Source organism: Lissotriton helveticus, chromosome 7 (genome assembly GCF_964261635.1).
Source record: "Lissotriton helveticus chromosome 7, aLisHel1.1, whole genome shotgun sequence".
In the NCBI taxonomy this organism is placed as follows: Eukaryota; Metazoa; Chordata; class Amphibia; order Caudata; family Salamandridae; genus Lissotriton; species Lissotriton helveticus.
In genome coordinates this window covers 350,777,440-350,801,571 of record NC_136068.1, presented here as the reverse complement: position 1 = coordinate 350,801,571, position 24,132 = coordinate 350,777,440, and the positions used below count along the sequence as shown (strand labels likewise).

The 24,132-nt window shown below is 46.1% G+C and overlaps 1 protein-coding gene across 3 annotated transcripts in view; it reads left to right on the top strand.

Moving 5' to 3' along the window:
- Positions 1-13,057, top strand: part of ZHX3 (zinc fingers and homeoboxes 3) — a 112,387-nt gene extending 99,330 nt beyond the window's left edge. For all 3 annotated transcript variants that reach the window (XM_078652162.1, XM_078652161.1, XM_078652160.1), the window contains one exon: positions 12,413-13,057. In XM_078652162.1, the coding sequence (XP_078508288.1) occupies positions 12,413-12,423 (11 nt within the window). In that variant the 3' untranslated portion in view covers positions 12,424-13,057. The remainder of the gene's footprint in view (positions 1-12,412) is intronic.
- The last annotated feature ends 11,075 nt before the right edge of the window (positions 13,058-24,132 follow it).

Below are 24,132 nucleotides of genomic sequence, written 5' to 3'. Positions count from 1 at the left end.
CTGCTAGCTGTTAAAACAAATGATAGTGTAGGTTTTTGGAGGTTAGTAGCTAATGGGAACCATGTAGGGAGAGTGATTAAGGACGTCTACTTGGACGAGCTAACATGGGTTAACCACTTTACTAACCTCTATAAAAAGTATGATGATGCCCAATTCGATGTGGATGTCCCATGCTTCGAACACCCTATTGATTGCCTGGACTTTACACTAGGCGAAACCGAGTTGGCAATTAACCTAGTTAAGACTGGCAAAGCTCCAGGCCTAGATAAGATCCCTGGGGACTTATACAAACATGATTTAAAAGTATGGGCACCATATATAAACTACCTGTGCAATAGGTTATCCCTTAGCTTAGATGTCCCCGAAAGTTGGAGGGGAGCTGAAATTGTTTTAATTTTTAAAAAAGGGGATCGGATGGACCCCTCTAATTACCGGCCAATCCGCTTGATGGACATTCTCCAGAAAATCTACTCACGACATATCTTAATTCGTGTCAGTGACTGGATGCAGGAGAACGCAATCTTAACCAAATTCCAAGCTGGTTTCCGATGTAAAGTAAGCACAATAGATCAGATATTTAGATTCTGCTGCCTTTATTGGAAATACGTACATATCAAAAAGGGTCGTCTATACGTTGCTTTCGTAGATTTGAGAGCAGCGTTCGATTTAGTGCCACGCAATCTTTTATGGAAAACATTGAGCGTAGTAGGGCTGCCAAATAGTCTATTGGTCCAGATAAAAGAGCTGCACGAAGGGAACTTTGCGAAAATCCGATGGGGCCCAAGTGGGGAATTGACCCAAACAATTCCTGTTGAGCGTGGCGTTCGCCAAGGCTGTGTATTGGCCCCCACACTTTTTTCCCTTTTCGTGAATGACATCCCCACACATCTAGAGGGGTGCATAAATGATTCACCAAAACTGAATGGAGAAAGGGTAACATCATTATTATTTGCAGACGACACTATTTTGATTTCCCAAACCAAGAAAGGTCTCCAGGCACTACTTAATTCTTTTAGTGAATATTGTAGTAAGAAAGGACTGGAAATAAATGGGAAAAAGACAAAAAGGATGACCCTCATCCACCAAAAACTAATAAAGGCTGTTTAACACTGAATGGCGTTAAACTAGAATCGGTCTCACATTTCTCATATTTACTGGTTACTTTAGACTCTAACTTTTCCTGGAGAGCCCAAATGGAAACAAGCATTAGAAATGCAATCGGGCTCGGATTTTTTGAGTTTGAGCTAATGGCATTGTAAATGGTAATGTATTTTTGCTAAGTGTTATGGAGTGTGTTAATGTGGTGTGTAGTGGCATTATGTGTGTTAGATTGTAATTGTAGCAATGGGGGCATGCACCCCTGCTGCCTGTGAGTATGAGAAGATTGCATTGTGCATCTCTGTGCTGTTCCAGTTCTTTGTAAGGGACTCTTCCTCTGTTGCTGCTGCTGGCTTGGCACAGTACCTGCTGTGAGTGTGTAAGGGAAGCTTGCACCACTGCTGTTTGTGATGTCGTTCTTGCGAGTGTGAGAAGCTTGCACCTCTGCTGCCTGTGGTCTCCTTGTGAGTGTAAGAAGCTTGCACAGCTGCTGTTTGTGATGTCGTTCTTGCGAGTGTGAGAAGCTTGCACCTCTGCTGCCTGTGGTCTCCTTGTGAGTGTGAGAAGCTTGCACTGCTGCTGCCTGTGATGTCCTTTTTGTGAGTGTGAGAAGCTTGCAGCACTGCTGCTTGTGATGTCCTTCTTGTGAGTGGGAGAATCTTGTACCTCAGCTGCCTGTGGTCTCCTTGTGAGTGTAAGAAGCTTGCACAGCTGCTGGCTGTGATGTCCTTCTTGTGAGTGTGAAAAGCTTGCACCGCTGCTGCCTGTGAGTATGAGAAGATTGCATTGTGCATCTCTGTGCTGTTCCTGTTCTTTGTAAAGGACTCTTGCTCTGTTGCTGCTGCTGCCTTGGCACAGTACCTGCTGTGAGTGTGTAAGGGAATTTTGCACCACTGCTGCTTGTGATGTCGTTCTTGCGAGTGTGAGAAGCTTGCACCTCTGCTGCCTGTGGTCTCCTTGTGAGTGTGAGAAGCTTGCACTGCTGCTGCCTGTGATGTCGTTCTTGTGAGTGTGAGAAGCTTGCACCACTGCTGCTTGTGATGTCCTTCTTGTGAGTGGGAGAAGCTTGCACCTCAGCTGCCTGTGAGTATGAGAAGATTGCATTGTGCATCTCTGTGCTGTTCCTGTTCTTTGTAAGGGACTCTTGCTCTGTTGCTGCTGCTGCCTTGGCACAGTACCTGCTGTGAGTGTGTAAGGGAAGCTTGCACCACTGCTGTTTGTGATGTCGTTCTTGCGAGTGTGAGAAGCTTGCACCTCTGCTGCCAGTGGTCTCCTTGTGAGTGTGAGAAGCTTGCACTGCTGCTGCCTGTGATGTCGTTCTTGTGAGTGTGAGAAGCTTGTACCACTGCTGTTTGTGATGTCCTTCTTGTGAGTGGGAGAAGCTTGCACCTCAGCTGCCTGTGGTCTCCTTATGAGTGTAAGAAGCTTGCACAGTTGCTGGCTGTGAGTATGAGAAGATTGCATTGTGCATCTCTGTGCTGTTCCTGTTCTTTGTAAGGGACTCTTGCTCTGTTGCTGCTGCTGCCTTGGCACAGTACCTGCTGTGAGTGTGTAAGGGAATCTTGCACCACTGCTGCTTGTGATGTCGTTCTTGCGAGTGTGAGAAGCTTGCACCTCTGCTGCCTGTGGTCTCCTTGTGAGTGAGAGAAGCTTGCACTGCTGCTGCCTGTGATGTCGTTCTTGTGAGTGTGAGAAGCTTGCACCACTGCTGCTTGTGATGTCCTTGTGAGTGGGAGAAGCTTGTGAGTATGAGAATATTGCATTGTGCATCTGTGCTGTTCCTGTTCTTTGTTCTTGCGAGTGTGAGAAGCTTGCACCTCAGCTGCCTGCGAGTATGAGAATATTGCATTGTGCATCTCTGTGCTGTTCCTATTCTTTGTTCTTGCGAGTGTGAGAAGCTTGCACCTCTGCTGCCTGTGGTCTCCTTGTGAGTGTGAGAAGCTTGCACTGCTGCTGCCTGTAATGTCGTTCTTGTGAGTGTGAAAAGCTTGCACCACTGCTGCTTGTGATGTCCTTCTTGTGAGTGGGAGAAGCTTGCACCTCAGCTGCCTGTTGGCTCCTTGTGAGTGTAAAAAGCTTGCACAGCTGCTGACTGTGATGTCCTTCTTGTGAGTGTGAGAAGCGTGCACCGCTGCTGCCTGTGAGTATGAGAAGATTGCATTGTGCATCTCTGTGCTGTTCCTGTTCTTTGTAAGGGACTCTTGCTCTGTTGCTGCTGCTGCCTTGGCACAGTACCTGCTGTGAGTGTGTAAGGGAAGCTTGCACCACTGCTGCTTGTGATGTCGTTCTTGCGAATGTGAGAAGCTTGCACCTCTGCTGCCTGTGGTCTCCTTGTGAGTGTGAGAACTTTGCACTGCTGTTGTCTGTGATGTCCTTTTTGTGAGTGTGAGAAGCTTGCACCACTGCTGCTTGTGATGTCCTTCTTGTGAGTGGGAGAATATTGCACCTCAGCTGCCTGTGGTCTCCTTGTGAGTGTAAGAAGCTTGCACAGCTGCTGGCTGTGATGTGGTCTCCTTGTGAGTGTAAGAAGCTTGCACAGCTGCTGGCTGTTATGTCCTTCTTGTGAGTGTGAGAAGCTTGCACCGCTGCTGCCTGTGAGTATGAGAATATTGCATTGTGCATGTCTGTGCTGTTCCTGTTCTTTGTAAGGGACTCTTGCCCTGTTGCTGCTGCTGCCTTGGCACAGTACCTGCTGTGAGTGTGTAAGGGAAGCTTGCACCACTGCTGTTTGTGATGTCGTTCTTGCGAGTGTGAGAAGCTTGCACCTCTGCTGCCAGTGGTCTCCTTGTGAGTGTGAGAAGCTTGCACTGCTGCTGCCTGTGATGTCGTTCTTGTGAGTGTGAGAAGCTTGTACCACTGCTGTTTGTGATGTCCTTCTTGTGAGTGGGAGAAGCTTGCACCTCAGCTGCCTGTGGTCTCCTTGTGAGTGTAAGAAGCTTGCACAGTTGCTGGCTGTGATGTCCTTCTTGTGAGTGTGAGAAGCTTGCACCGCTGCTGCCTGTGAGTATGAGAATATTGCATTGTGCATCTCTGTGCTGTTCCTGTTCTTTGTAAGGGACTGTTGCTGCTGCTGCCTTGGCACAGTACCTGCTGTGAGTGTGTAAGGGAATCTTGCACCACTGCTGCTTGTGATGTCGTTCTTGCGAGTGTGAGAAGCTTGCACCTCTGCTGCCTGTGGTCTCCTTGTGAGTGTGAGAACTTTGCTCTGCTGCTGCCTGTGATGTCCTTATTGTGAGTGTGAGAAGCTTGCACCACTGCTGCTTGTGATGTCCTTCTTGTGAGTGGGAGAATCTTGCACCTCAGCTGCCTGTGGTCTCCTTGTGAGTGTAAGAAGCTTGCACAGCTGCTGGCTGTGATGTCCTTCTTGTTAGTGTGAAAAGCTTGCACCGCTGCTGCCTGTGAGTATGAGAAGATTGAATTGTGCATCTCTTTGCTGTTCGTGTTCTTCGTAAGGGACTCTTGCTCTGTTGCTGCTGCTGCCTTGGCACAGTACCTGCTGTGAGTGTGTAAGGGAAGCTTGCACCACTGCTGTTTGTGATGTTGTTCTTGCGAGTGTGAGAAGCTTGCACCTCTGCTGCCTCCTTGTGAGTGTGAGAAGCTTGCACTGCTGCTGCCTGTAATGTCGTTCTTGTGAGTGTGAAAAGCTTTCACCGCTGCTGCTTGTGATGCCCTTCTTGTGAGTGGGAGAAGCTTGCACCTCAGCTGCCTGTGGTCTCCTTGTGAGTGTAAAAAGCTTGCACAGCTGCTGACTGTAATGTCCTTCTTGTGAGTGTGAGAAGCTTGCACCGCTGCTGCCTGTGAGTATGAGAAGATTGCATTGTGCACCTCTGTGCTGTTCCTGTTCTTTGTAAGGGACTCTTGCTCTGTTGCTGCTGCTGCCTTGGCACAGTACCTGCTGCGAGTGTGTAAGGGAAGCTTGCACCACTGCTGCTTGTGATGTCGTTCTTGCGAGTGTGAGAAGCTTGCACTTCTGCTGCCTGTTGTCTCCTTGTGAGTGTCTGCACTCCCTATGCACTCCCTATGCACTCTGCACTCCCTATGCACTATGCGCTCCCTATGCACTCTGCGCTCCCTATGCACTCTGCGCTCCCTATGCACTCTGCGCTCCCTATGCACTCTGCGCTCCCTATGCACTCTGCGCTCCCTATGCACTCTGCGCTCCCTATGCACTCTGCGCTCCCTGTGCACTCTGCGCTCCCTGTGCACTCTGCGCTCCCTGTGCACTCTGCGCTCCCTGTGCACTCTGCACTCTGCGCTCCCTGTGCACTCTGCACTCTGCGCTCCCTATGCACTCTGCACTCTGCGCTCCCTATGCACTCTGCGCTCCCTATGCACTCTGCGCTCCCTATGCACTCTGCGCTCCCTATGCACTCTGCGCTCCCTATGCACTCTGCGCTCCCTATGCACTCTGCGCTCCCTATGCACTCTGCGCTCCCTATGCACTCTGCGCTCCCTATGCACTCTGCACTCCCTATGCACTCTGCGCTCCCTATGTACTCTGCGCTCCCTATGCACTCTGCGCTCCCTATGCACTCTGCGCTCCCTATGCACTCTGCGCTCCCTATGCACTCTGCGCTCCCTATGCACTCTGCGCTCCCTATGCACTCTGCGCTCCCTATGCACTCTGCGCTCCCTATGCACTCTGCGCTCCCTATGCACTCTGCGCTCCCTATGCACTCTGCGCTCCCTATGCACTCTGCGCTCCCTATGCACTCTGCGCTCCCTATGCACTCTGCGCTCCCTATGCACTCTGCGCTCCCTATGCACTCTGCGCTCCCTATGCACTCTGCGCTCCCTATGCACTCTGCACTCCCTATGCACTCTGCACTCCCTATGCACTCTGCACTCCCTATGCACTCTGCACTCCCTATGCACTCTGCACTCCCTATGCACTCTGCACTCCCTATGCACTCTGCACTCCCTATGCACTCTGCACTCTTCCTATGCACTCTGCACTCCCTATGCACTCTGCACTCCCTATGCACTCTGCACTCCCTATGCACTCTGCACTCCCTATGCACTCTGCACTCCCTATGCACTCTGCACTCCCTATGCACTCTGCACTCCCTATGCACTCTGCACTCCCTATGCACTCCCTATGCACTCTGCACTCCCTATGCACTCTGCACTCTTCACTCCCTATGCACTGTGCACTCTTCACTCCCTATGCACTGTGCACTCTTCATTTCCTATGCACTCTGCACTCCCTATGCACTATGCACTCCCTATGCACTCCCTATGCACTCTGCACTCCCTATGCACTCTGCACGCACTCTGCACTCCCTATGCACTCTGCACTCCCTATGCACTCTGCACTCCCTATGCACTGTGCACTCTGCGCTCCCTATGCACTCTGCGCTCCCTATGCACTCTGCACTCCCTATGCACTCCCTATGCACACTGCACTCCCTATGCACTCTGCACTCCCTATGCACTCTGCACTCCCAATGCACTCTGCACTCTGCACTCCCTATGCACTCTGCACTCTGCACTCCCTATGCACTCTGCACTCCCTATGCACTCTGCACTCCCTATGCACTCTGCACTCCCTATGCACTCTGCACTTCCTATGCACTCTGCACTTCCTATGCACTCTGCACTCCCTATGCACTCTGCACTCCCTATGCACTCTGCACTCCCTATGCACTCTGCACTCCCTATGCACTCTGCACTCCCTATGCACTCTGCACTCCCTATGCACTCTGCACTCCCTATGCACTCTGCACTCTGCACTCCCTATGCACTCTGCACTCCCTATGCACTCTGCACTCCCTATGTACTCTGCACTCCCTATGCACTCTGCACTCCATATGCACTCTGCACTCCCTATGCACTCTGCACTCGCTATGCACTCCCTATGCACTCTGCACTCCCTATGCACTCTGCACTCCCTATGCACTCTGCGCTCCCTATGCACTCTGCGCTCCCTATGCACTCTGCGCTCCCTATGCACTCTGCGCTCCCTATGCACTCTGCGCTCCCTATGCACTCTGCGCTCCCTATGCACTCTGCACTCCCTATGCACTCTGCCCTCCCTATGAACTCTGCCCTCCCTATGCACTCTGCACTCCCTATGCACTCTGCACTCCCTATGCACTGTGCACTCTGCACTCCCTATGCACTGTGCACTCTACACTCCCTATGCACTCTGCACTCCCTATGCACTCTGCACTCCCTATGCACTCTGCACTCCCTATGCACTCTGCACTCCCTATGCACTCTGCACTCCCTATGCACTCTGCACTCCCTATGCACTCTGCACTCTGCACTCCCTAGCAGTAGTATTGGTGGTGGTGGTACTGCTGGCTGTAGTACTGGTAGTGGTAGTACTGGTGGTGGTAGTACTGGTGGTGGTGGTACTGGTGGTGGTAGTACTGGTGGTGGTGGTACTGGTAGTGATAGTACTGGGGGTGGTGGTACTGGTAGTACTGGTGGTGGTGGTAGTGGTGGTGGTGGTGCTGGTAGTACTGGTGGCTAAAGTAGTGGTAGTACTGGTAGCTGTAGTAGTGGTAGTACTGGTGGTGGTAGTACTGGTAGTACTGATGGTGGTAGTACTGGTAGTACTAGTGGTGGTAGTGGTACTGGTAGTGGTAGTACTGGTAGTGGCAGTACTGGTGGTGATGGTACTGGTAGTACTGGTGGTGGTGGTAGTACTGTTGGTGGTGGTATTGGTAGTACTGGTGGCTGTAGTAATGGTAGTACTGGTGGCTGTAGTAGTGGTAGTACTGGTGGTGGTAGTACTGGTAGTACTGATGGTGGTACTACTGGTGGTACTGGTGGTGGTACTGGTAGTGGTAGTACTGGTGGTGGTGGTAGTGGTAGTACTGGTGGTAGTAGTACTGATGATGGTAGTACTGGTAGTACTGGTGGTGGTGGTACTGGTGGTGGTAGTGGTACTGGTAGTGGTAGTACTGGTGGTCGTGGTACTGGTAGTACTGGTGGTGGTGGTAGCGGTAGTACTGGTGGCTATAGTACTGGTAGTACTGGTGGTGGTGGTGGTACTGGTAGTGGTAGTACTGGTGGTGGTGGTACTGGTAGTGGTAGTACTGGTGGTGGTAGTACTGGTAGTACTGATGGTGGTAGTACTGGTAGTACTAGTGGTGGTGGTACTGGTGGTGGTAGTACTGGTGGTGTTAGTGGTACTGGTAGTGGTAGTACTGGTGGTCGTGGTACTGGTAGTACTGGTGGTGGTGGTGGTACTGGTAGTGTTAGTACTGGTGGTGGTGGTGGTACTGGTAGTACTGGTGGTGGTAGTACTGGTGGTCGTGGTACTGGTGGTGGTGGTAGTGGTACTGGTAGTACTGGTTGTGGTAGTACTGTTGGTGGTGGTACTGGTATTACTGATGGTGGTGGTAGTACTGGTGGTGGTGGTAGTGGTAGTACTGGTGGCTGTAGTAGTGGTAGTACTGGTGGCTGTAGTAGTGGTAGTACTGGTGGTGGTAGTACTGGTAGTACTGATGGTGTAAGTACTGGTGATGGTGGTGGTACTGGTAGTGGTAGTACTGGTGGTGGTGGTAGTGGTAGTACTGGTGGTGGTGTTACTTGTAGTACTGGTGGTGGTGGTACTGGTAGTGTTAGTAGTGGTAGTACTGGAGGTGGTGGTACTGGTAGTACTGGAGGTGGTGGTACTGGTAGTACTGATGGTGGTGGTAGTGGTAGTACTGGTGGCTATAGTACTGGTAGTACTGGTGGTGGTGGTGGTACTGGTAGTGTTAGTACTGGTGGTGGTGGTACTGGTAGTACTGGTGGTGGTAGTACTGGTGGTGGTGGTAGTGGTACTGGTAGTACTGGTTGTGGTAGTACTGTTGGTGGTGGTACTGGTATTACTGATGGTGGTGGTAGTACTGATGGTAGTGGTAGTACTGGTGGCTATAGTACTGGTGGTGGTACTGGTAGTGTTAGTACTGGTGGTGGTGGTGGTACTGGTAGTACTGGTGGTGGTAGTACTGGTGGTGGTGGTACTGGTGGTGGTGGTACTGGTGGTGGTGGTACTGGTGGTGGTAGTGGTACTGGTAGTACTGGCTGTGGTAGTACTGTTGGTGGTGGTACTGGTATTACTGATGGTGGTGGTAGTACTGGTGGTGGTGGTAGTGGTAGTACTTGTGGCTGTAGTAGTGGTAGTACTGGTGGCTGTAGTAGTGGTAGTACTGGTGGTGGTAGTACTGGTAGTACGGATGGTGTTAGTACTGGTGGTGGTGGTGGTACTGGTAGTGGTAGTACTGGTGGTGGTGGTACTGGTAGTGGTAGTACTGGTGGTGGTGGTGGTACTGGTAGTGGTAGTACTGGTGGTGGTGGTGGTACTGGTAGTGGTAGTACTGGTGGTGGTATCCAAAGTACGTGTTGCTATTAAAGGGAAATACATATCAGACAGCGCTTCAAAGGAAATAAGCGAACACCATGTCCTTGTATTCGGGAACACTTCCTTGCAAACACACATTTTTCAGAGCAATGATAAATCACATAAAAGTTCAATACAATAGACGTCCACATTTCTCAGCCCCAAAAACGCTGCAGACGAACGCGCGCCCTATACATGCAATGCAGAATGGTGAACGCGCTCCCACCATCTGGATTGCATTACCAGGGTACTCTGACAGCTCCTAATTAAAATTAATGGTCTGCTGTGCACGTAACCGCACAGAATATGCCAAAAATGGCCGACTAACATTACATATGCCCTATCACATGGAGACTACTAAAAAAAACAGCACCGCGACGACCAATCACTATTCAGATAATAAAATAGCGCACTGAAAATGCACGAGCAAAGAAAAATGTATCCAGCATGAACGAAAAAGCCGCTACAATACGGCTCGCAGCACCTCCCCACTTCTGACGAAGTGGTGACGTCGCCGAGCCCGTAAAAAGTAAGCTGGCATTCATTCAGAATGTAAAGCCAATTTTTAGGAAACAAAGTTTGAGTACTAGTAAAGCAGTGTCTCCGGTAGTTGAGCTCTTTAAATTTAAGGTCCAACCAGCAGCGTTGTACGGTGCAGAAATTTGGGGACCAGGGTCAAAGGATACTTTCTGTGTCCTGGACAATAATTTTATGAGAAGTCTGGTAAGGGTCCCAAGAGGCACTCCTTTAGTGCCCCTTCAACTGGATTTAATGTCAAAAGAACTGACCATTACACCATAATTCGCCCATTGATGTTATGGGTTAGACTGTGGCGGGTGCCTGAATTGCATGACTACAGAGATGGTCTAAAAGAAATCATGGGGTTGGATAATTCAAAAACCATCCCATGGCTAAAACATGTTAAAATTTGGCTCACCAAACTAGGTTTAAAGCATTTTTGGGAGAACCCAGAACATCTACCGTCTAACCCAAAACTAATTCTAAAAAGGGCCTTTTGGAGTTTTATAGTTAGCATGGCAGCAAATGTTTCGGTTGCTGGAACTTTAGTTACAAACTTTCTTAGTTTCAAGGATGAGCCACTATTTGAGACTTTTCTTGATGAGATAGAGCCCCCACTTGCCAAAACCCTATTTTTAAAACTAAGATATGGGAATCTTTTGACCAAAACAACTTTGGCACGTTGGTCAAGGAGGTCTAATGTTCCACCTCTAGTGGCAGATGAAATTTGCTCTATGTGTGATTGCAACCAGATTGAAAATGAGTTTCACATCTTCTTTTTCTGCCCCGCCTATGCATTGGCTAGAAAAAGATGGATCAAACCACTATGCCTATTGTTAGGCCTGAGATCATGCAACCAGGCCCTGAGAATACTTAAAACAAACCCAAATCAAACAATAATATTTAGTGTTAGTTGATTCTTACACTCAATCTTTTTCCTAAGGAAAAAAAAGGGGCAACAGTTATAAATGAAGTATATCCTTAAGAACAGAATGAGAATGTGCCCTAGTAATTATAGGGGGATCTTTGGTACTTATAAACGGTTGTGCTTCGATTTATTTGTATTAAGAAATGTATTTTTTTAATGTATTTAAATCCTTCTTGACAAAAAGTTTATTTTAATGTAATGAATTGTGTTGTGACTCTTTTATGGCATTTATGCCGAAATAAAGAAATTCAAATCGAAATCGAGTCTTGTAACACCCAAATAATATATGTAAAAAATTGCATCTTGGTTTTATCATTGTAATATGCATCATGGGATTTGTTTTTTAAATGTTCATATTTATACACATTGTCACTCAGACAACCCAGTGATGTCTTTGTGTCCCACTACCCTCATGAAAGACCTTCACTTCCAAAGAATGAAGGTGCATCCTTACTGATGAAGTGTGTAAGATTTAGGTAATGATTACCTAAATTAACCCAAGTAGTAAATTGTGTAGGTGTTTTCATTGTCATGCTTTCAGATTATAAGATTATTATCAGTGAATCTACTCCATAATTGTATATGCCCTCTACAATGTTTATTGGGGTTAATAATCTTTGCCTTTTCACAGTGATGTACGCAAAGGCTGGTTATTATAGGAGCAAATGTGCTGCCCATGAAAGGTCTGTATTTGTAGACAACATTTTCCACAGGCTGCTAAACTTGCAGGACGGGATAATATTAAATGTGTGGCACTGCAGTGCACTGATAGTCAAATGTGCAGTAAATAACAAAATACACACCACTTTCGGATACCAGAAACGATAATTAAGGATGTAAATAATCATGTCCTAACTTTTCTATACCAACATATATCGCAACAATGACAAGAGTGGGCAACATCTCTTTGTTCATTATCTCTATAATCTGTTAGGAAGATGAGTTAGCTTATTGATTGATCAAAGCTTCTAGCTCTCTATTTGCATCTAGAGCAGTTAAAACGTACCTTGCACCGTTGGTAGAGTGTATCATCCAAAAAGCACGAGGAGGCCTGGTCATTTGGCCTAAAGATAAGTATACAACAGATAGGGATCATTAACTAAAAACATATCCCACACAGTCCTGGAGCTTAGCCCCATGGTTTAGGAACTCTAACAAAGTCAGTTAAAATAGTTATTTTGCATAGAGTTCCAATATGTCATGAGTCTTGACAAATTATAGGTGTGCTGTGACTAATGCACTTTTTAATCAATGTGAATTATGTATTTCCTCATTGAAATAATTGTTTTCATCCTATGTATTGATTTATTATGAGAACTAAGTGTATCGTTTTATATTTTGGCATGCATTTGAATGTTACAAAATATGTTAAAAGGTGTTTAATATCGGCAATGATATAGCCAGGACCAAGTCACAGTATTTCCATTGGTCCTTAATAATAAACAGCAAGAACTAAAATAAGGTGGTCAGATCTTTTTTTTTTTTTTAACCATAAACTTTAACATGTTTTTCTTCCTCTTGAATTTCAGAAGGCGATTGAACTGGGGAAGGACGTGCACAAAGAAGTGGTTGCAAAATTGAGTTACATTGTGAAGTCTGATCTGAATCTTAGAAGAAGTACATGAATTGAATGTTCTGAAAGATCACAATGCTGTTTCTGCGGCACACATTATACAGTCTAAACCTCCCCAATGCTGACAAAAGTAGTGTGTTGGTTTCTTAAGCTAGGACCCTTCTTACCGGACTACTAACGCACTCAATTTAACAGTGCTCTTAGGCATTATCATGTAGTGGCATATGGGTCTCTTGCCCAGCAATAGCACATGGCATGTATGCCCAGTGCAGTTGGGGTTATGAGAAATAATGCAGCCTTGACAGACAATTTATTATAAAAGTATCTATGTATATAGACTAAAACTTCAGCAAGAGACTGTAAATTGTTTTCTATTGCATAGCAGTTGTACATCTTGGCAGTGCATTTTCCTATTTTCTCTATATTTGTAATGTGATATTCATTTGTGTGTTTTTAAATAGGCTTATTTAAAGAGACAGTTCATTGGTGTTCATTTTTGTTGCATAATATGAAGATAATTACATTTTTCTAAAAAAACAAATTGCTATATCTAATCAAGTATTACAATAAGAAAAATAAAACCATTCTCTAATTTCTTTAATTCAGTTCCTTGAAAACAAATACTTTTTATGTACTAAAAGTCAACACTCGTAAGTAATCGTTCTACATTAGCACATCAGATTCATGTGAAGTTAAATAAGCGGGATAAAAACCTCTTTTCCAAAGGATGATCTAATCAAAATCTCCAAAATGTGTTTAATCTTGAACCTTATCATTATTCATGTCACTCACCCAAAAATATAACATATATTTAACCCCTTCCATGCTGCCGTCGGCCATTGACCGATCTATATAGCAAAACAATGACCAATGCTGAGAGTTTCAGTTAACCTCGCTGGTGCTGCCGTCGGCCAATGGCCGACGCGGCCCCGCCCGTTTTGCGGAAGTGCCGCACTTCCGCAAAATCGTGGCCAAATGGAAGGTGTTAAAGAATGTTGGTATTTGAACGCTAACTTTTTGTCATGAGTGAATGTGTTAAACAACGCCGTACACTCTAAGGATCATTGAGGTTGTTTGAGTCGATTTCGATTCCCTGTATTCCCAAGAGATATGTGGAATAGATTCAGAATGCTAACAGGCCTACAGCCCACATGCTCGTATGATTGTTGTCCATGTGTACCCCTTCTATTTTGGGTCACTCTATAATTGTGGGGGTGATTCCCTCAGTAGATGCAATTACCCTTAAGTGCATTTGGCATGTTGTACTGGAATAAGATCAGGTGACATTTTAAATATCCATTCTGTTAAAATCATCCTCACCTGTGGTTTAATGTGACACACGCCTGTGAACATCCTCAGCAGTGGAAACTGAAGACACCCTCCTCCCGATTTTGGAGAAAACATAGATAATGAGATCTACCACATGGAATAGGAGCCGAAGGGAATCTGTTTTCTTCACTCCCCATACATAATTTATTTTTTGATTATTCCAGTGTCCTTCATGCTTAAATAGGTGGACATCTGGGATGGCTCCACTGATTCATGATGTCACAAGAGCCAACACTAGTAGTTTTGCCTCCTTCCCTGCTTACTCTTTTGAGGCACCAATATCATTAGTGGAGAGAAGATCTGACAGTGGTTGGGTAGAACATTTGTCGCCAACCTATTTGTTCACTTACATATAATGTCTTTTTAATGACATCTGTATAGTGTGCCCAAGAGCATGTAACCCATCAGAGGTTGGCAATGCCTTTTAAAGTGGAGTGATTTTTTTGTTTCTTAATTTATTTTAAATTACTTTCATGGTTTTAACTTTCTTGGAGGTTGTAATGGAGTATAAACTGCTGAATGCTAGACCCCACCTCTGGCGTTTTTTTTCTACGATTGCTGGTACTTTTTAAAAATGTTTTTGTGGGTTAAATATAGCCACTGAGAGGCTTATATCTGAGTATGTTTGAGGTTAAATAGTTCATCTTTTTGCTGTGTAAAGTTTTGTTAGCTGTGGGGAGAGCCTTCAAAGCAATTCTACCTCCTGGTGGAAGATAATGTAACTGGTAGAGAATAGTTCAGTCAATTCTATTTGCTCAGTCTACTGTTCTGGAAAAGAGGTATTGATTTTAGAAGGTGAGATGCAGTTGGTACATTCATCTTGCCATTTCATGGACACGATCAATCATCCCATGACATTACAGAAGGGGCTTTTTATGGTGCAGAACTTCTATTGAATCACACACTCCTGGAGGGTTGAAAGTCCTGTCCGAATGAATGCAACCACTCCAATGCCCTTCCATATTTTCCCAGAGAGTGGGGGAAGCAGCCATGTATTCTTTTCTTATGACAAACCTCTGTGCTCAGGTTCTGAGCCTTCAGGTTATAAACTGCGGACAGGTGCTACCTAAGATTCAACAAGATGCAACAAGGGATCTGTCGAAGCTCTTGAACGTTCCTTATGGACTATGTAAGAGGACTCCCAAATCAGTCGGCACTCAATAGAGCTATCCCTGGCCCTCTAGTACTCCCAACAGAAGTTAAAACTTTCTGGCTTCTGGTCTTGGTGGAAAATGCTTTATCAAACTTGTATTATCACTTTCTGTGACTTTTAGAAGCTCCTGAAGCATGCTTTTCCACTTGATGATTCAGCATTGCTAGTAGAATAAAACTTTCCTAACCTAAAGAAAAGTTTCAATTCCATTAGGGAAATGGAGGCGAGGATTATGCATTCTTTATCCTTAATTATATCTTAGGAGTTGTGCGTAAAACTACACAGACCAACTGGATAAACTACATTTCATAGGGTTTTGAGAAGGAAACAGGAAATAAGCAAACTGAACCAGTATAATCCATGTAATCATAACACTTGAAAGAAACTCTGAAATTCCACTTTCTTGCTGTGAAATCAGCTTGGGATGTTTCTCAATGTTTCTACACATTCTATTCCTGGTTCTCGTCTACACTTTTTATAAAACAAGAAGGGAACTACTGTTATAACATATTGCCAGCTGAACAACAAGGAATTTTCTTATAATCAGCTTTCAGAGTCCTCTACCAGATAAATCAAAAACGAATTACTCACACCATATGCTGTACTATTTTGGGTGAGTATACAGTAAAAGTTTGTGCCATCAGGTGGCATAATCTTTATCTCGAGGTTCCTAATAGAACTGACACTTTCCTTGACATTCAGAAATATTTCATTTCATTTCAGACTGCAGGTAATGATTATGCATATTCAAAGCTTCTGTGCTAACAGAGAAGCCAATTCCTCTAAGGTTTATAATGGTATCAAGCCACGTCTATGATGTCCTTGAAGCAGCTCCCCATTACAGAGACCTTGGACTCAATAGCGTCTCTGCCTGAATGTACTCCACACCTAGATACATCGTGTGCCTCAGCCATAATGCCCTAACTGGTTTCCTAATAGAAATAAGTATTGGGGTGACCCCTGCATGTCTAACTGCTGCCATTGTGTTTTCATAATCCTTGATGCAGCTGAATATGCATAACTTTGGTGTAGCAATAAAGGCTGGACAGGAAATAATCTTAGTATTGGGCTTAGTCCTTTTGGCAAACGTTATACTGGAAGGCACGAAAAAAACTGCCTGACAAGTGCAGCTCTCTTATGTCTGAAACATTTCGGCCAGAAAACCAGGCATAAAAGGATGTCCAGTTGTACACAACTCTTTCCTGGAGAGTGAATTGTCTTGTGCCCACAACAAGAATAAGTTTAGGATTGTGTTAACATCCCAAAGTTTAGGAGCACTTGGCCTCCTCTGAATAGGAAAGGCGAGCTCCCTAAGACACCTGCCTTCAGTGGAATTTCCCCCGCGGTGCTTATGCTTCCTATGGAGGTAATGGTCCTATAGTCATCCCACCATTCACCTGTTCAGTTAAGAAATGTAATACATGGACTGACCAGCTTGGGATTCAAACCCTCTTCCACCCACAGACTAGGCCATCACCTCCATGACAAGTTATGTTTGATCTTTCCATCAGCCAATGACTTGAAGAAAAGTTCCTCTGCCTGTGCTGAAAGTCCTGGGATTTTTCATCTATCCTTGAAATCAGTCATACTGAGTGTCTCTTCCTCACCAACTTCTGTACCTGCCCTAGAGGATGCACTAGAAGATCCTGAAACGTTGAAATGCTATGCTAGTTCCAATAGGCCTGGAGTCCAGACTTTAGGAACTCCGCAACAGAGCCACTTAAACCAAGTTTGCCCTCTGCCTCCTTACTCCACTATCCCCCATGTGACCATTCCAGTGGGTGAGAAAGCATCCTTTTAACTTTCCCCTGCTTTTGCAGCGCACTATCTACCACTTCTACTTCTGGACACCAGCAGAAAAATTTGAGAATCTGATAATTGAGTTGGGAGACAAAATGATGCTCCTCACTTGTGCCCTCTCTGTCCATGGGGGCCTGACAAACCTTACATTGAACTTTCCACTTGATGGCTTCCAACAGGAAATTGGAGTTCCAGTCTGCTACCTTATTTTGATGGCCTTAAGGTACTTTGCTGTAAGTGATAGTTTTTTTGTCTATCTAGAAGTGCCAAATGTTCTTGGCTATCTTCACTAAACTCTTGAAGCAAGTACCACACAGTCTTTTATGTACATGATTGGTAAGACCTTGCACATCTTCTGCAATAAACAGAACGTCACCTTGTCCTTCATCAGGCTCTTGAGAAAGACTCTACTAGGAACTCTAGGCAAGTGATATGCCCATCGAGGCTGACTAGCCTTCTCAGTAACCTAGACATCATAAACACCATTATCGGTCTCAAAGCTTTGTTAAGCACCAAGACATTGATTTAGACTAAATAGGAGATCCCTGAACTTCCAAATCGAGTCCCTCAAAAGCAAGTGAAAGAGATTTTAATGAGGCTTTAAGGTGGGCACAGTGAGATACACAACCTCCAGGTCTAACCTGACTATTCCGTTGCAGGAAATAATTTTTCTTAGAAGATGGAATCACTCTATCTTGAAAGGCCAGTACACCAGCTATTTGTTAGATTCTCTCAGATTGATTAAGAGAAAACCCACTTGCCCTGTTTTTCATTGAGAACAAGTTACTTGTGAAAACTTTGGGATGAAGGGGCATTATTACAAATACCCCTTTGTTCAAACTTCCCCACTTCATTGTCTGTCTGTGCTGTGTCCTGCTATATTTGTCCTGCCATTGACCTCCTGTTTTTGAGCCTTAACCTCTTTGGGGATTGGCAGGGTGGAAGAGTCTTTTCCAGTAATGCTACCACATGGGAGTATGTGGCACTGTGTGGTTCCGGAGAGACTACATACGGCTCTGTAAGTGACAGAGCAGAGGTGCATATAAACACACTCCTCTGCACATTAAGTCCGTTCCTTTCTTTCGGCACCCTTTAGTGTTGATTCGGAGCTCCGCTTCCAACTTTGTCAGTCTTCCAACTATTTATATTCTTACTACAGCAGTTTGCTAGGAAGCATGCCCCACCAAAGATGACTGGATTCAAATCATGCCGGGACTACAAAAGCAGATGTTGGTCATGGATCCGCATTAAGTGGGTTTGTGATGCTTGGGGTTTGTTCATGAATCAAAGTAAAGCAATATGTGCACCCTTATGCACCAAGAGGGGATCTGGGTATAAGAGGCAATTCCCTGTCACTGGGCATAAGAAGAGGTTGCATTGCGTTAGAAGCACAAGTGCAACCTCCACTTTACCAGGCTGCTCGCTGTCCCAGTCACAAGGCAGCTCCCATGAAAAGTCAAGATCCCTGTCAAAATCTTCCTCTAAGTCCAAATCGAAGATACACCATAAGTGTAAGAGATCCAAGAGGGTCTCAACCCCATCCCACTACTCGAAGTCTGGCGAGAAAATATGAGCGCATCTAGGTAAGGATCTTACACTCCGGTATCATCTGGAACAGCTCCTGGGTCACTCTGAATTTCCTATGCTGTCCTCAATTCCACTTCAAACATCTGCTATCAAGGAAGCTGTGCTGCAACTATTTCAGGTGATTCCGGCCCCTCTGATATGGCTTTGTTTCCCATGAAGCACAAGTGCCCTCAGTCTGATTTCCACTCACAGATTCAACCCGGATGCTGACTGAGACCTCAGGACAAGGTTCTAGATTCCATACTCGTACTAATGCCAATTCCGACTTCCATTCCATGGTCCATGCCAGTTCCTTCCATGACAATTCCGACTCCATCAGGGCTGACTCAATTTAAATGCTGGAATCTGACCCTAAATTAATCTCGGCCGGCTAAAGGCATATGTCGCACTACAAAATGACAAAGATGCAGCCAGTTGTTATGCAGCCAGACACCGATCGAACGTCTCTTCTGCAACCTCCGTACTACCAGAGGCTACAGGCTTTTTTGGATCTAATTCTGGTGCGATACAGAACGTCCCTAATGATTCTTGTGACACTGATGATGATGATGAGACCAATAATTTACTTCCTCCTCATTACACTTAGTTTGGCTCATATTTGCACTTAAAAATGCCAGAAACACTTTCCTGAGACAGAGCTAGACTTACCAGTCTGCCAGTGAAGGAAAGTACCTCTATTGCAGATGCGTTATTGGTGATGACAGGAGCTGGCGTAGAGAACTTGCAATTACTCACTATCAAAACTAAGACAACTTTGCTCACTGAAATTCTTTAACCAAGAAAGCTACTTCTGAACCACTCGCCATTTGTTAAAGTCCCTGATAACACATTCATGGCTACATGGCTAAGCCATGTTCTGGCCCTCTGGTTAGTCGACTAGTGGCTAGGCAACATAGACCTGCATCCGTGGCATGAATTTTCTGACTAAACTTTCTACCCCTAAAAGACTGGTGGGGAATACATTAACAAGTAAAGTGAACCGCAATAGTTTCTTGACCAATCCTATAGCTAGGGAGTCTAAACAAATCCATGCTTTTAGAAGGAAAATGTTCTCTGAGGCTAGCTTTGTCATCTGATTCCTCAATGCAGAATGCCTCTTTGGTAGATGCACTCATGCTTTGTCATGGCCAGCAAGATCATGTCCAGTGGTCCAGGAATATCTTGGGACCTCATTGGTCAAAACAGTAGGAGATGGTCAGGATGCTGCCAAGTATGTACTGCTTAATCAGTCTTATTCAAGTTTTTCGGTCTATTGCATTTAATAACTTTGAAACAAGCAACAACCCCCCTTCCCCCCCACCCACTCACCCACTCGGACGGACACATCTTTTGGACCATCTTTTGCAAAATATACATGACAACAGTACAAAAAAGTACATTTCAGAGGAGTGCAATCAATTGACTCACGAGTTCCATCACCACCGTGACAGCCCCAGATTTGCCTCCTGCCTTCATCTTTCCTCACCTGTCATCCCAAAGCATGTACCAAAGTACCGAATGTGGCTCCTTACGAGGTTTCATCTGCCGGGCTCTTCCGTGGGCCTTATACTTTGGTAAATTGTCTTGGACATGCACGGGCTGTGTATAGATGTTCCTCTGCCCACATGCACCAGTCCATGTTGACTTCCCTTTTGTCTACTGTTGAGATAGTGGCGCTGCCCCACTTCAGGATGGCATCTCAACTTGCAACCATTAGGGTTATGTTACAGAAAAGAAGCGCATATCTACCTTTCGATCCCCCTTCAAACCCCCCCACTCCCCGATTCAGAGCATAACCATCCGTGCATTGAGCTCCAGCTGCCCTCCAGGACCTGTGACACCCTTCAGTGGACCCCATCCCAGAATGGACGTATCCTCAGGCATTCCCATAGTGCATGTATGCGTGCACCATTGTGTGTACCCTCTTACTCTCTTTGCAGTCCTAGCCATAGCAAACAGCCTATAGCGTGACTTGTTTGTCTGGACAGGTTTAATATTGCCCTTCTTTTATCTATTTTCTCTCTCAAACTTTAGGGTCCTTGTATGGGAAATCCCCCCAACCCCCTTTGCCTTCTTAAAGGGACTGCCTCAAAATGTGACTGCCCAGTCAGTATGGGAATATCGTAAAGGCCTCTCCAGCACTGCAATTCCCTTCACCATGTTATTCTCGGGGGCCATGAGGTCATGGCCTTGATAGTACGTGTTTGGCTCGAGGCAGCCAGACGGAGCAAGGGGAATGTTGTGTTCGAGCTTCCAAGTGAGGCTAAAGCACAGCAGGGAGTGGAGCTGCTGCAGGGTAGTCCAGTCGGCCTGCAGAGCCCAACTGTATCCAGTGCACCAGCAGGCAAAAATGACAAATGAGTATTGAATTCTATTACAGGACCGGAGGCTTCGAATTATGCTTTCTCTTTCGTTTATTGCCACTCACAGCAGCCAATGAAAAACATTCATTACATTTCCCATGAGACTCGTCATTACATCGCATCCGGTCTGATCCTATAAGAGCCACCATTTCCTTTTCCTGAGCCTCTGTCTTTGCTGCACATAGCAGAGATAAGCGACAGTCCTTATTCTTCTATAACGATATTGAATGCATTCATGCTAAGTTGCATGTTGACTGGTTTTTTTTTCTAAAATGCTTATCGTGCGATGCACGCGTATTTATTGAGAACAGCAGGCTTTTTTAACTGATTGTGAGTACGCGCGTGACACACAATTACCCTGTACTTAATTACCGCTTCATGTCTAGGCAATTCATTTTGTTGACGCGTGGCTGCCGTGTAGGAGTGCAGAAAGAGTAGTTAAGCTCCGACGGGAGTGGAGGTGACTCGGCGCTACAGCTGCGCACCTCAAAGCCTTGGGGCCTAGTTTCCCTGCAAATATTCACAGTGCCTGATATCGCCGACGTCCGAGGCCTTCCCTCATTTGGCCCGACATATAATGCAAGCCAGTAGACGTCTGACGTGCGTAGCCCAATTGAGCTACATTTGGGCTATTTTTGGCTACGCACATCACACGTTGGCCTTCTGCTCGTCCAGATCTAACAATAGCCTGGATTTACATCGAGCAGCACACTTTTGTGGACGCCTGACCGGCTACAACAGTAGTCTGCCCTGGAGTGCGCACACGCTCCACAGAATTAAATAATTTGGCTCTTTTACGCCCTTTAACATAGGGCTGCAAGAAGAAGGACTACAGCTTTGCTGAAGAGCATTGAGAATGAGACATTGTGTTTTGGTGTGCACGTGGGTGGCTCCCCCCTTACTCTTCCTGTTATATATTAACTTGGGGCCTTAAGTTGGCAAACCCTACTGTTTCTCACAATGGAAGAATGGGTGAGTTTTGAGGAGAATCAACCTTCTGAGGAGGGATAACAAAAACATGCCCTTGAAGACCATATAGTTGATGCTCTGGACGCCTCGGTCTAGCAGTCAGTCAACAGGGCCATAGAAAGCACGGTCCCTGGTCAGTGCAACAAGCCTTGGCAGCGGCTTTAAAGCCAATAACCAAACAACTAGAGAAGTTTGCAAAAAGACATGGGTTTACCAACCCCCTGGAACCTCAAAAACAGAGTCCCACAGATGACACTCTGGCACACTCTGGGTCATGACCCTATGCTGATGCATTAGCTAATCTGCCTAAGGCAAATACAGTGGATCATGGTTATACCACACCATCCACCACCGAGGGTGGTAAAGCAAAATGCAAGCAAAGAGTCTACACTGACACAGTCACTGACACAACCGACGAAGAGGCGCCCCCGAAAAAGAGATCAAAGAAAACAGCTAATCGACAAGATAAGTATCCTAACACACCTTTTACTTTTGATCCAACAAGTATAGTTCACCCCAGGTCTTCCGACTGGGTTCCCGCCCCAGAGGTGGCAGACTACCTACATGATAACCTCAGGAGGGGTTTCGACAAGGAGGTGCGCAATAGGTTGCGCTCGGAGTGCCCTCGGCCAGATATACCAGATAAGGTGGCTGAAACTCCAGACATTGATGTTAGCCTCCTGACGTTCCTTAAAAAAATCCCGAAAGACCCTAAAAAGGGCATTGATCGAGCCTGGCGAGGCTGCCAGGACAAGCTACTCAACTCAACTCAGGGCCTATGCCATAGGAGCAGAGCAACTCGTTGAGTCCAGTCTGGAGTTTGCAGCTGACCGTCCGTTTGAGAGAGCCGTTGATGAGATTGAGCAGCAGCGGCAGCTGACTGAGGCGGTGCGGCGTGGCCTCGGAGCTCGGGGGGACAATTTCCCGAGAAACCGCGAGAGACCGAGCAGCAGCAGCTGCCTGAGGCGGCGAAGTGCGGCGGTGTGGCGGTGGAGCCTCAGAAGGACTGGCGGGCAGCGTGCGGGGAGGCGCTGCCCCACCGGAGGCTTGCCGAGAAAATACCTCGGACCCCGGAGAGGGCTCTAAGCGGCATTATAGTGGTGTTGTGCTGGGACTAGCGCAAGAGTGATAGCGCGGCCAGAGCCCCCACGGAGTCTTTAGGAGCTGCCAGGCAGAACCGTGTCGCGCAGCGGGAGAGAGTCGGTAAGCGGGCTCGAGTTGACCTTGCCCCAGGAGAAAGGAGAGGGGAAAGCCGAGCCCGAACAGACCTAAGAGGTCCACTAAAGATCTAAGAGCCAGAGCGTGACAGGTAGGAAGGACTACCAGTATACCTAGAAACCCCAGAATTTTAAGAATAAAGAAGAGTGGGGAGAAGGAGTTCTAGGTGCCAACTTCTCCCCCTCCCCCCCCCCCCCCCCCCCCCGGCAGTCCCAGACGCATAAAGAATAACTAGCTGGGAATAAGGGGGAAGTGGAAGGAGGAAGGTACCTGGCTTGTGTCCCTCTAAAATCCAACAACTGTCACTACTTGGACTCCCGGTCAAAAGAGTGAGCGAGAAGCAGACAGTGCTGTGTTGCGCTGCTGAGAGCATGCTGTCCGGTGAGGTTAGGTAAATAAGTATTTATTTAAGTAAGAAGTCAAAGACATTGCAGTATGCCACCAAAAAAGACTAAAAACCTAAAATGTCAGAAAGAGCTGGATAACACCTTTAAGGAAACGGCGCCTGAAAATGAGTTCCAGGGAGTGAGTGTGGGATCACCCAGAAGTGTGCCAAAAAGGTCTTCCAAAAGAAATAAAGACACAAGCGAAGGCACACAAGGCTGATTAAAGGGAGGCGCACACGTTTCCAAATCAATTAAAGACTTTGTAGGGAAGCATTTAAAAAAATTACAAACCCCTGTGACAACCCCGGATTTGAACAAAGATTTAAATAAAGAACTATTGTATGAACAAACGGACCTGGAGGACTGTGTAAGCAGCCTGGATGTACCCTTCAGTAACCAACTGAATCAAAGTCCTATCAAGGGCATTCCGGAACCAAGATTATCCTCTTCACCTCGGATTTTCTCTTTGATAGATGGTATTGATCTGTCTTGTGAAGGTATGAACTTAACCAACTACAGAAGAGAACAGAGGAGTGACTCTGATCAGATTAGAACATCGGCAACCGTAAAGAGCATAGAGCATCATGGAATGCAAGGTGCAGGGCTCACAGAAAATTCAGCGTGTAGCAATACTTTGGGTATAGATATATCAGTGACCGCTTCAGCGCCAATGCTAGATATAATGTTAATGCTGCAAAAAACCTTGCAAGGGCTGCTGGAAGCGGCAATGTTAAATAATAATATTCTAAAAACTCATGAAGTCCAATTTCAGAATATTGTTGGGGAATTGCAAGGAATTAGGGGTCTGATGCCAACAATACTGAAACCATTAATCGAAATGGGGTAACCCAAAATGTCAAAGACCTGGGTATTATATACAATTGAAATACAA